The 13,157-nt window shown below is 40.9% G+C and overlaps 1 protein-coding gene across 7 annotated transcripts in view; it reads left to right on the top strand.

Moving 5' to 3' along the window:
- The window catches only part of LOC306980794 (uncharacterized protein), a 46,516-nt gene that overhangs the window by 26,739 nt on the left and 6,620 nt on the right, over window positions 1–13,157 (top strand). Inside the window, exons 1-5 of one of the 7 annotated variants that reach the window (XM_079580223.1) lie at window positions 1,501–1,512; window positions 2,735–2,919; window positions 2,980–2,990; window positions 8,884–8,921; window positions 9,031–10,366. In XM_079580223.1, coding sequence (XP_079436349.1) covers window positions 2,869–2,919; window positions 2,980–2,990; window positions 8,884–8,921; window positions 9,031–10,364 — 1,434 coding nt within the window. In that variant the 5' untranslated portion in view covers window positions 1,501–1,512; window positions 2,735–2,868 and the 3' untranslated portion in view covers window positions 10,365–10,366. Of the gene's footprint in view, window positions 1–1,500; window positions 1,513–2,734; window positions 2,991–8,883; window positions 8,922–9,030; window positions 10,367–11,711; window positions 11,747–13,157 lie in introns of those variants that run through there. The other 6 variants (XM_079580221.1, XM_079580224.1, XM_079580225.1 and 3 more) reach the window with 6 other exon arrangements.

The following is a 13,157-nucleotide window of genomic DNA, read 5'->3' as shown; positions in this document are numbered from 1 at the left end:
GCGTCTGGATTTATAAATACAATAGAAGTTTTCAATGCCAGTGTCTATATAACTGTTGCTCAACTACTGTGAGGGCAATATATAAACATTCAACATTCATTCTTCCTAAGTGACTAATGCTACTGTAGTTGTGAACAGGTACTAAAAATCCCCTCTCACCGGTTTCCTCTGCCTTTCTGTTCAGTAGTTCGGTTTCGAGCTTGGACAGCAGGTACGGGGTTGGGATGCTCAGGAGTCGGCCGGCCGTTCACAAAATGCTACATGAGAGATGAAAACAAAATAATTTCAGGTTCAACTTTGATATACAAAAGAAAATGACATAAAGTGGTGTTTCAAAAAACATTTCTGAGCTGCCACTCAAAGTTCTAATTACAATTTATGAGCTCAGAGTTTTCCTTACCACCCGTCTTAACCACTCTAATTTTCTCCTTGCTTTTGTGGTAAAGTTTAAGTCGCTTTTGTTGCATTTTCTTCCATTTTTTTTTACGTTTTGGTCACACTTTTGTGGCTCCATCACGCCATGCGGCCAAAACGCTACAAAAAAAGCAACAAAAATGACTAAAACTTATTTGAAAGCTATCGACTGTGAGCTCTCATGTTACGAAGCTTTAAGATTTGGGTAAAGCCGAATAGGAGGGGGCAAACCAAGTGCATTTTCTCCAGTTGAGTTTTACCCAAATCTAAAAAGCTTCTCGACTGGAGAGTTGACAGCCTAAAGGCCAGAGTAACAGCTTAAAAACTATCCACTATGCAACTTTTTAGGTGAAAAAAATCGTAATATTTGCATTCATTAAACCTTTTAATGACTCTGTGGCGTTATGGGGGCAACATGGCACCTTTGTTTTCCCTCACAGTGGCCTCTAGGATCAATTGTTAAGGGTTCGTACCAGAAACGGACCAGAAACCCGCAAACAATTGATTCTGGAGCATGATAAAGGCTACTGTGAGGGAAAGCAAAGGTGCCGTGCTGCACCAATAAAGCTACAGAGTCACTAAAAGGTCAAATACATGCAAATATAATTTATGTTTTCCACATAAAAAGTTACATAGTGCACCTTTAATTAGTAGCTAAGACCAATAAAACTGATGGTGACGTTTATGTTGCTTTGTTGCCGCGTATTGTCACATTTTTAAAGCTTTTTTTTTCGTGTTTTTGTCATTTTTTGTTGCTTTCTTCATCACTTTTTTCCTTTACTTTTCATCCATTTTCAGTAGTGTTTTTGTTGCTTTTCTGGCACAGTTTTTATCACTTTTTAATCACGTTTTTTGTCGCTTTTCTGACACTTTGTTCATGAAGCTTTTTGATTTGTGAAACTGGAGAAAACGTGCTCGGTTCAGGCGGGGGTTAAGAGGTTAATGGCGGCCCCTGGTGTAGGAGGAGCGCAGCCAATGATTAAACCTAAAAAAAAAATACCAGCTGCCTTGAACGCACCACCAGTAGCTCCACATTAGCTAGCTGGTCAGGTGTTAGCCTCATGGATAGAGTGAACGGAGCCTTACCTTGGAGCAGACGTACGTGTGCTTGTTTATCTTGGACACGTTGAGCTGGTAGTAGGGCCGTCCACACTGTTTGATCCACTGTAGGCAGTCCTGCAGTTTGGTTTTCGGCTTTGGGAAAGGGTAGAAGTTTACTCCAGCCACACTTTTGGGGTACCGAGTGTCCGACTTGCACACTCCATAGGCGCATCGCTTCACCATTTTGCTGCTTTTTGGGGCGGTAAACTGTAGAAAAGTGCATCAGCTCATCGCTCAGAGCTGCTGTTTGTGCCACTGTTAGCTTAGCCACTGTTAGCCTAACTAACAGCCACACGGACACGGTTACCGGAAGTCTGCGGCTTGACGGACCTGGGTTCGCAGTACTAGTAACGGTTGCTAAGATGTTTGATTTGGAAGATTACCATTTTGGGGGCGGGGTTTTGCTATATCAACTTTATGAAATGCTATGGGCTGCTGATATGCTTCTTTTTGTCTTGGAAATAAATATTTAAAAAAGCGTGTTTTGTCCAGAGTTTGTTTGTCAGCTTTACCCAAATCCTGTAGGCCAGTGTAATGCCTTATTTGAAAGCTAAGATCTACAAAACATCTAAATGGATCTTTTTCCTCACGTTATCAGATTTTCAGATCATTTTTTTGGGGGGGTCAACTAAATTTTGTAACTTTTTTGTAATTTTTTTTGTCAAATGGTAATTTTTTTGTCACATGTTCATCATTTTTTCATATTTTTTTTCTGTAAAAAAAAAATTGTCGATTTTTTGTCAATTTTTCGTCATTTTTTTGGTCAATTTTTGTCATTTTTTTTGTCAATTTTTTGTGACATTTTTGCCACTTTTTCATCATTTTTTCGTCCATTTTTTGTACATTTTCCGTCAATTTTTTGTACATTTTTCGTCAATTTTTTGTACATTTTTCGTCATTTTTTTGTACATTTTGTCAATTTTTTGTGACATTTTTGCCACTTTTTCATCATTTTTTTTTATCACATCTTCATTGTTTTCGTCTCAGTTTTGTTGCTATTATCTCACCTTTTCTCCAGAAGCTTTTGGACTGGGGTAAAGCCAAACTGGAGAAAATGTGCTCGGTTCAGGCGGGAGTTAAGGGGTTAAAACTACATATAATTGTGTTCAATTTGAGTCAGAGTTTCTATCCATGAAGAAAAAGTAAACCTGTTTCAACTGTGATGAAAACCACGTGAAATCACCCCTATTTTGTGTATAGTATTCAGTATAAACCTAAGCACTGGCACTGAGGGCAGAGGAGAGAAAAAAAGAGAAGCGTAAACAAACATGGCCGCCGTGTCGCGTTAGCTCCGAACAGATCGACACTCGAAGCCCCAAAGCATCTCCTTAAAGCGGACAGAGCCTCTGAAACATGGCCCAGATGAGGCTGAAGGAGGAGCAGGAGCTGTGGGAGCCCGCGGAGGTGAAGGGGGAGCTGTGGGAGCCCGCGGAGGTGAAGGAGGAGCTGTGGGAGCCCGCGGAGGTGGACTACAGGTCAGTTTACACACAAATGTAATCAAAACCAAGCCATTTGCAGCGCTAATATATCAATGTCTGTAATGACACAATGATGTCATAATAAACGATGGAAAATTCGTCCCTCATCGCTTTAATCTTAGGTTGTGTTGATCGCATTAGGGTTTGTCGGGTTTAAATATTTTTCACATTATTCTCTCGCGAGAGGCGGGGCTAGCTAGGCTAACCGTTAGCATTTCCGGATAAATATATAGAAGTCATTTTTGTAATACTGACTTAAATGTGTAATTGTACCTGTGATAGCAGAATATGGGGCTGGTTGTGAACAGGTACTTTTTGAGATGTGTGAACTCTCCGCCCCGAACTGTGCAGCTACAGTGACTCCAGACTTTCCATTATCTGAACCAAAACAAGATGTTTGTGCATCACCGTTACACTTGTACTTGCTTCTATGGCGTGTCCTCGTGTCCCTCAGCAATTTACTACAAAAATGACACTGGAATACTGACAGTGTAAAGAGACTGTATTTGGGAAAGGCTGCATTATTTTCCTGTGAATAATTGTGATGGCTCTCTAAAATCCATTGGTTTGGCAATATTTGACATTTTGTGAGTATTCCAGTGTATTAAGCCCCTTATGTGTGAACACTACAACATCATTTTTTGCTGTGAATTGTTGAGGGACATGAGGACACTTTGTGGAAGTGAGTGGAAGTCTAATGATGACACAAGAATGCATCTTTTCGCCTTAATGTGGTGTAACGATGATAATCTGTATGTAATAAGTTCCTCATTGACAAATGCAAAATCAAATATAGCAGAAAATGAGTTGAGGACATTGTGGAGAAACTGTGGAACAGGCCTGAAGTTTAATAGTGACACAAGAATGCATCTTTTCTCCTTAATGGGGTGTAATGATGACAGCCCCTAGTATCAGAGCACTGAACAGTGGGGGAGTTTAGTGTCCGCAGTGCTAACAATCACATTTAAAAAAGGACACAATCGGGATACTCTTAGCTGAACTGTTGTTTAATGTTCTGCTGGAAGAAGAGTTGCATTTCAGCGTTTTGTATCACTGTATGTATGAACGTGTGCAGAGATGTTATTAAATGACTACACAAACACATTCTTCATTCATGACATTGTTACAAAGTGTGTTAACTGTGTGTATATAATATTTCTCTGTTGTTCTGTTCCAGAGTGAGCTTCAAAGAGGAGCCGGAGTACAGAGGTAAGACACAGCTGCTGTCGAGAGCCGACTAGAATCACACATCAGACTTTCAAAACTCTGTTAGACGCTAGAGCTTTACCAAACGATTTGTCTGTGATAAAAAAAGGTAGGTTTTTCACGCTCTTGAGAGAATTTTGCACATTCACCTGTTGTTATGGATGTTATGTGCTACATTTAATTGGAATATAATTGAATATAGCACATAACACATTCAATCATATTAGACGGCTGCCATAAACCCATCTTTTCTTTGGTCATTGCAGAGATCCAGAGTTTTGAGGACACCAGTTCATTCGTTCACTGCAAGAAAGAAGAACCAGAGGAGGTGGAGATCAAAGCGGAGCCACAGTTTCTCCATGTGTCTGTGAAGAGTGAAGAGGGAGAGCCACAGTCCTCTCTCCTTCATCAAACAGAGGAGAACAGAGAGGACACTGGTTCTTCTGACACTGACGACTCTGAGGACTGGGCTCCTTCAGCTGAAAGGCCACAGTCTGAGCTCAAAGATCAGCTGCACGGACCAGCTCACGGGAACAACGTTAGTGAAGAAACGCAAGCCAGGAGCCGCACGTGCTCTGACTGTGGAAAGACCTATCGGAACGTCACCATATTAAAAATACATCAACGATCTCACACAGGAGAGAGACCCTTCAGATGCACCGTCTGCAAAAAGTGTTTTATAACTAAGGGGCATCTAAATGAGCACATCAGGACTCACACGGGGGAAAAAACCTTTGAATGTCCCGTCTGCCAAAAAGACTTCATTGCAAAGCGTTCTCTCAAACAACACATGAGATCTCACACCGGAGAGAGACCGTTCAGATGCACAGTCTGCGAAAAGGACTTTACCAAAAGGGGAAATCTAAACGTGCACATGAGAATCCACACTGGAGAAAGACCATTCAGATGCACGACCTGCGAAAAGTGTTTTAAAACAAAGAGTAATCTGAACAACCACATGAGGTTTCACACGGGAGAGAAACCGTTCAAATGTACCGTCTGCGAAAGGGGCTTCACACAAAATATTGGTTTAAAAAAACATATGAGGACTCACACAAGTGAGACTGAGAAACTGTTGACCTTTGTCCTGGGCACGAGCTGGAGTTTGCCCTCGGACCTCGGGGTGTAGGTTTAAAACGTACGTATACATAAGCAGCCATTGCAAAAAGCTAAAATCTTAGTCATATGCATTTGTCATAGGGTGTTGACTGTGGAACCCCGCAAAGATTGTAGGTTTGCTTTTTGCATGTCATATGTGCATTTAATTGTAAATTCATGAAATATTCTCCATAAAGTTTATTTTGCTGATGGCACTTATTTATGTTTGTCACCAAGAAATCCAGAAATTAGACATTGGGTGAAGTTCATTTAATCCAGTCTCTCACTTTCTGGATTTTTCTCGGCCAAAATGTAACAAGTTATTTCTTTAAAACTAATTTAATTGTGTTTAGTTCTGAACTAAGTCTTATTATGTATTGCTTCTCCATGCTAACTCCATGGATGTACATACAAAACTTCAGGAAGTTGGTTTGTTGTTAAAGTTAGACTCTATCTTCCACATGGAGCTCTGACCCTTTATCAGAACCACATCTATATTACTGTAATAATAATAATACATTTTATTTATAATGCACTTTACATTTGACACCAAATCTCAAAGTGCTGCAGTGGACAGCACAGATAAAAAACAAAATATTATAAAATACAACACAACATATATTAAAGTCATAATGTAATGTCATATGGTGCAACACATTTCTTCGCTACCTCAGAAAATTACTGATTCACTGAGAGTCATGCATGTTTGATCATCGGCTCCTATGAGGAGGTTTCCTTACCATGTTCACACTTTAAATATACAAAAAGTTTATCAAAACATCATGAATACAAAACAACTCCAATAAAGTGATGGTTCGTGTCCAGTGTTTCCTTTCGTTTGAGTTCTGCATTGATTTGTTTGAATTCTGTGGAACAGTCAATAAAGATTTGTTGAATAGTTAATTTTGTCTGTGTCCTTCATATTTTCACTGAATCTATTGAAATGGTCGGTTGATAGAGTTGAGATGTTTTGTTATTTAATGTTCAAATTGAGTCCAGTCCTTAAAATGAGCTCATATTTCCTCTGATCGGTTGCAGTAAATGATCCAGTATTTCATTGGTACTGCTGTTTGGCATCAGGCATTTTTTAGTGGTTACATACAGCTCCGAGATACAACTGTTCTGACTGGGACTCTGTTTAATCTGCTGTACAGTCTGTTATAGTCTATGTTTTTTCATACAAACGCAACTTGTCTGTCATATTTTTCCACATTTTCTGAATTTTCGGATATGCTTTAACGCCTATGAGGGATAAGGATGTTGAGGCAATAGTTTGAAAAGAGTTTGAGAATCAGTATTTTTCCCTAACATTTGGCAGCGAACAGTGTTAATTTTGACATATTTCAATTTAGTTTTAGTCTTTTGACGAAAATGTAATTCGATTTTAGTCTAGTTTTAGTCAAAAAAATATCTTAAATTTTAGACTAGTTTTAGTAGACTAAAATTGCAAGTAGTTTTAGTTGACTAAATTTAAGACGAATTTAGTCAACTTTGCATTGATAATATTCATTATAATCATATTTAATCTTGTTCCTCTGCTTCATGGAGCTGCTCCACATGAACAAAGCTCAGAGCTGATCCTTTGGCAGAGAATTTACATGATATGAGACTCTTTCAGACGCTCAATAGAAGTTTGGATCATTTTAGGCTCTCCTTTTCATTTTTATTCAGTCTGATTTTAGTCGACTCAAATATCTGGACATTTTAGTCATAGTTTTAGTCTCATGAAAATGTTTTAATTTAGTTTTAGTCCAATTTTAGTCGTCAAAAATATCACTTTGACTAAAATTAAGACTAAATATTTTTAGTCGACGAAATTAACACTGGCAGCGAGCCCATAAAATCATCATTTCTTTAAACTTGATTTAACTGGCTTTGCCGTCACTAGAGGGCAGCGGTGAGTTTGATCGAGCAGCAGAAGAAGAAGAAGAGCATAAACAAACATGGCCGCCGTGTAGCGTTAGCTCCGAACAGACCGACACTAGAAAACGCAAAGCTTCGCCTTGAAGCGGACAGAGCTTCTGAAACATGGACCAGGTGAAGGTGAAGGAGGAGCAGGAGCTGTGGGAGCCCGTGGAGGTGGAGCACAGGTCAGTTTTACACCACAATGTAAACCCTCAGTTTACCCCAGTAGCACCACCAGCACCACCACCAAGTAGAAGCGACTGCGTAAAAGCGGCTTCTACAGTCCAGGAAATCACTATCAATCAAAATGAAGCCACGTGAAGCCGAGGCTACGCAACTTATTTTTAATGAAATAACAACAGCATTAAAGTTAGTGAATAGAACATCACAAAGAAGGAGCCAGATATCGACATGCTATCGACGCTGTAACAAAGAACGACACACCGGGGGCGGCAAAACATGCAACTGCGCATGTGCAGAACAAATTCATTGAAACAAAACCCTCTAGTTTTTCTATGCTGTTTTGCCTGCCGTGTTTGATATATATTGCATTTCTGTGAAGCGTCTTTGAGTGTCTGGGAAAGAGCTATGCAAATAACACTTATCATTATTATTATTTTTAGTAGTAGCTGTGATTTTCTGTGACAAAAAACAGGGTTAGGTGAAGGGATATGGTGAATCTTGGGGGAAAAAGTAAGCACTAACATGTCGTATGTTGGGTTCTATATAATTCTATGGTTGGCAGGGGCGGACTGGCCATATGTCCATTCTGGAAGAGCACAGAAAGGCCACTGGCTCTAGGGCCACCAATCCTGCCTTAACCGAGCTTTACCCAAATCTGAAAGCTATAAAGAAAAGCATCAAAATAGCAACAAAAAAGAGGATGAAAAGAAAACAAAAATGTGCCGGAAAAGCAACAAAAAAAGTGACAAAAAATGTGATGAGAAGTCAACAAAAACACGACAACAAAGCAACGAAAAAAGCAACAAAAAGGCCACAAAAGCGTGACAAAAACACAACAAAAAATTATTGAAAAAATGTGACAAAAAGCCACAAAAAAGTAATGAAAAAACAACAGAAATATCACAAAAAATGCGGCGACTTGACAAAAAGCTACAATCACTTTTGCAGGTCTCAGCTTTCAAATGAGGTGTTACGCTGTTGCTCTCCAGTCGAGAAGCTTTTAGATTTGGGTAAAGCCAAACTGGAGAAAATGCGCTCCGTTAAGGCGGGTGGTAAGTGAACATTTACGCTAATTTGGGCCAGGCTGGTCAGAGTCCAGGGCTGTTTTTCAGTCCCAGTCCGCCCCTGATGGTTGGGCTGTATTTGGAGGATAGTCACGCACATCCACAGTTCTCCACCAGTGTGCTGGATCTAAAAATGGAAAAGAGATCCGCACAGCTGTATATGCTCACCAGTTTTTATTGCTCACACCGGCAGAGTGACGTCTCGGGGTCTTAGTCCTTCATCATGTGACGCCGATCAACCACATGTGTGATACAGCGTGGCGTCTCCCGGTGCCTAAATGTGTTGCATGATTATTTTTAACTGTTATCATTTAACATATCTCAACAACAGAAGGGAGGCACATTTCAGTTCATTTTTTTTCAGATTGTAATAATGAAATTATACAAAGATGTTTCCCCTGTTAGTAAATATTTTCTCTGCTGTTTTGCTCCAGTGTGATCCAGGAGTTCAAAGAGGAGCCAGAGTACAGAGGTAAGAAACACTTTAAATAGAGCTGGGCAAGTATTTTTATTCTGTCGACTTTTGATTATAAAAATTGTCTCTGATCATGACAAGCCTTTGGTCTCTTTGGTCATTGTAGAGATCGTGATAGACGACGCCAGTTTATACGTTCACTGCAAGAAAGAAGAACCAGAGGAGGTGGAGATCAAAGCAGAGCCACCGTTTCTCCATGTGTCTGTGAAGAGTGAAGAGGAAGAGCCACAGTCCTCTCCTCTTCATCAAACAGAGGAGAACAGAGAGGACACTGGTTCTTCTGACACTGACAACTCTGAGGACTGGACTCCTTCAGCTGAAAGGCCCAAAGAACGGCTGCACGGACCAGCTGACGGTAACAATGCTAGTGAAGGAAACAAATCCAAGCGCCACATGTGCCCTGACTGTGGAAAGAGCTATAAGACTGTCACCATATTAAAAATACATCAACTATCTCACACAGGAGAGAGACCGTTCAGATGTACCGTCTGCGAAAAGGGGTTTGTCAAAAAGAATCATCTCGACATGCACATGAGAATTCACACCGGAGAGAAACCATTTAGTTGTCCAATCTGTGAAAAGGGTTTCATTGCAAAGAAGAATCTAAATGAACACATAAGAACTCACACAGGAGAGAGACCGTTCACGTGTACAGTCTGCGAAAAGGGTTTTATAGAAAAGAGAAATCTACGTGAACACATGAGAACTCACACAGGAGAGAGACCTTTCAAATGCACCGTCTGCGAAAAGGGTTTTATAACGAAGCATAATCTAAATAACCACATGCGAATTCACACAGGAGAGAAACCGTTCACATGCACCGTCTGTGAAAAGGGTTTTATCGAAAAGAGAAGTCTCCACGAACACATGAGGACTCACACAGGAGAGAAACCGTTCACATGCACAGTCTGTGGAAAGAGTTTTGTAACAAAGAGTCATCTAAATCATCATATGAAAATTCACACAGGAGAGAAACCCGTCACATGTTCCGTTTGTGCAAAAGGTTTTACACAAAATGCCACTTTAAAAAGACACATGCGGACTCACACCGGCAACACCGAGAAACTCTTCAAATGTTCAATTTGCGATGAAGGTTTTTCAGAAAAGTTTAATCTGCAAAGACACATGAGAACCCACACAGACGAGAGACCGTTCAAATGTACAGTTTGTGCAAAGGATTTCACAGAAAAGAGCTCGCTGACGAGACACGTGAGGACGCACACAGAGGAGAAGCCCTTCAATTGTTCCATTTGTGCAAAGAGTTTCACATGTCCACGTTATCTGAAGAAACACGCTAAAGTTCACGCGGGAGAGAAACCGTACACGTGTTCAGTCTGTGCAAACAGCTTCGGCCAAATAAGTCATTTAAAGAGACATATGAGGACTCACGCAGAGGAGAAACCATGCAGCGCTGAGGACCGAACAGAGAGAAGTGTCTGAGGCTCCATGAAAACGCAGCCTAGAGACTACTGCTGTGTGGCTGTGACCTGTGGAGTCCCCCAGGGATCAATCCTGGGACCCCTTTTATATATGTCTCCATCAGGTGTACAGTAATACGTGCAACAGATGCCTCGTTTTGCGGTGCTTAGTGCTGCCTTCATGTGATCTGGTAAAGATGAGCTTGTCCAGTTGTGAAGTGGAAATAGTAGCTTACAGTCACAGAGTATGGCGTGAATAAATAATAATTACGGTTTAGCGCTTTGAGAAAAAGACAGAGAGAAAGAAAGTTGAGAAGCTAAATACATTGCTTAGGCTTCAGAGCAATCAGCTAAAATGCATAAAAATGTGTTCTCGCTGCTCTTTATCGTGGTGAAAGGTCAAAGTTCTCTCATCGCAGGAACTCGGGCATCAAAGTTATTTCGAGATGAAGCGGCGTTCATGTGCAATTGTCTACCCGGTCAGTTGTATTCGCCATAATTACGAGACCACATGAAGGCAGCATGCGAGCAAGCAGACACAGCCATTTAAAAATAAAAATAAAAAAAGCATTGAATTGTATTGATGTGGAAATGTGTTTGTTCCTGAAATGTAAATCTGTGTTCTGAACTCCTGATGTGTCTGCGAGGCATCAGGTAAAGTAAACTGAACTTCTATGGATGTAAATACAAAATATATATGAAATGACAAACTGTCCAAATCTTGGCTTGTTTTTAAGGTTAGACTCTTCCACATGATGCTCTGCTTACCCGTTTCAATCTCTATTTGAACCACATCGAGAATCCTGCAATGTCATATGGTGAATGCATGTCCTCGCTACCTCGGAAAATGATGGAAAATCAAACATGGGCACAGTTTAATGCCGGCTCTGATCCTGTTTCCCGAGAGCAACATGAATAATGGGGCCTGCCTGACGTATAATGTCCTCATTTTAGTTTATACTTCCTCTCATGATGACAAATGGAGGGGAAAAAAGCAGCTAAAGGGAAAGAAACACAAACAAAGGACCAGAAAGATTGACATTTGAAGATAAATCACCTTCTTTGCATGTGTTTATCATCATCATAAACCCCCAAAGCCTGACGATACTTGATGTAAAACAAATGTTAACAGTTTACCTAAATGTGGTGGAATTATGTGGACTGTGTTGAACAGCTTTTTGTCTTTTAAATAAATTCATTTCTTTTAACAACAGTAATTTGGTGGTGCATGTTTATTAGTGCCCATTAATTCAGCGCTATATCTTAATCTGAGCACTAGGGGGCAGAGGTGAGTGTCAGAGCAGGAGAAGAAGTAGAGCATAAACAAACATGGCCGCCGTGTAGCTTTGGACAGAGCGACACCCGAAGCTTCAAAGCGGACAGACTCACTGAAACATGGCCCAAGTGAAGCTGAAGGAGGAGCAGGAGCTGTTGGAGCCCACGGAGGAGGAGCACAGGTCACTTTTAGATCAACATTCAGATCGAAAACCGTGTGGATCTCGTTGTTTTCCCCCCAACATGGGCAAGGCCTCTCGGCTTCATTGAAAACAATGGGAAATCGCCGCATTGGGTGGTTGTCATTGGATCTGAGAGGATTTATTAAAGGAACAGGCCACCGTTTTTCCAGACTGAGATATGTTCTTACCTCAGCTTAGAGTAGTTGCTGCGTACCTGTCTGGTCTTTGTGCGTGCGCTCAGTCACGTAAAACGACAAAAGATGTTGTTGGCATTTAGCCTCTCCCAGTGTATTCCTATAGCTCCAAACAGGGGTGAAGTTGGAAGCGACCAAGGTCTTCCACGGGCACAAAGACCCGACAGGTACGGATCAACTCGTCTAAGCTCAGGTAAGAGCAGATCTCAGTGTGGAAAAACGATGGCCTGTTCCTTTAAGGTCAGGGTTAGGGCAGAGCACCTATGAAAGCTCAGACCTACCAAAGTGATCGTATCTTTTTTGTCATGTTGTCACTGCTTTTTATGTCTGAACTATGGACATGATGTTCCAGTTGAAATTTTGGAGCGAGTCTTCCCGAATAGAAGTATTTTCTTAATTGCTGTGGGCCTGGTCTTCATTAAACAAACACAGTATGTGATAATTAATGTGGTATTTCTCTGTTGTTCTCTTCCAGTGTGGTGTGTGAGATCAAAGAGGAGTCAGAGTGCGGAGGTAAGATACAGGTTATTAGCTTGAATTAAGTCTCTGGCGATTCATAACTTTAACATGATGATGAATTATGAAAGGACGTATCAAAAGCATCGCTCTTTTTCCGGGTCCAACGGAACTTTAGCCCTAGTCATTATAACGGGATTTAACTGATCTTAACCTGCTGTAGAGCCGACGACAGGCTGTGAACATCTGATCACACCGAAATGTTGTTACTTTTACTCCAGATTTTCTTTACTCCAAAAGTCTTTTCTGACATTAAAGGGGCTCGATGCAAGTTGGCCGTTTTATGCTCACTACTGCCACCTCGGGTCATACGTGTAACTGCACCTTCTATATTAAGCTCGTGCATGACGGCACTTCGGACTGAAGTAAAACTTTTTGAGTGACAGTGCAGGATTTTAGAGGCAGTTGTGGTGAACAGGTCTGAGCTCATTCTACACATTAGGACATGGAGGTAAGTGATGGCAAGATGAAGCCCCATGAAGCATTGAAGCCTCACAGCCAATTGCATCACACATGTTTCGAAGCATCAAGGTGGTTTATTTGCTCCACAACGCCATCATGTGGACAAGAAATTTATCAATCAATCAGTTAAAGTTTATTTATATAGCACTTTACAACAACACCAGGACCAAAGTGCTTCACAGAAAG

This window comes from Gobius niger (genome assembly GCF_951799975.1).
Source record: "Gobius niger genome assembly, chromosome: 1".
NCBI lineage: Eukaryota > Metazoa > Chordata > Actinopteri > Gobiiformes > Gobiidae > Gobius > Gobius niger.
Note: the sequence above shows the minus strand (reverse complement) of the source record. Positions and strands in the feature narration are given on the sequence as shown.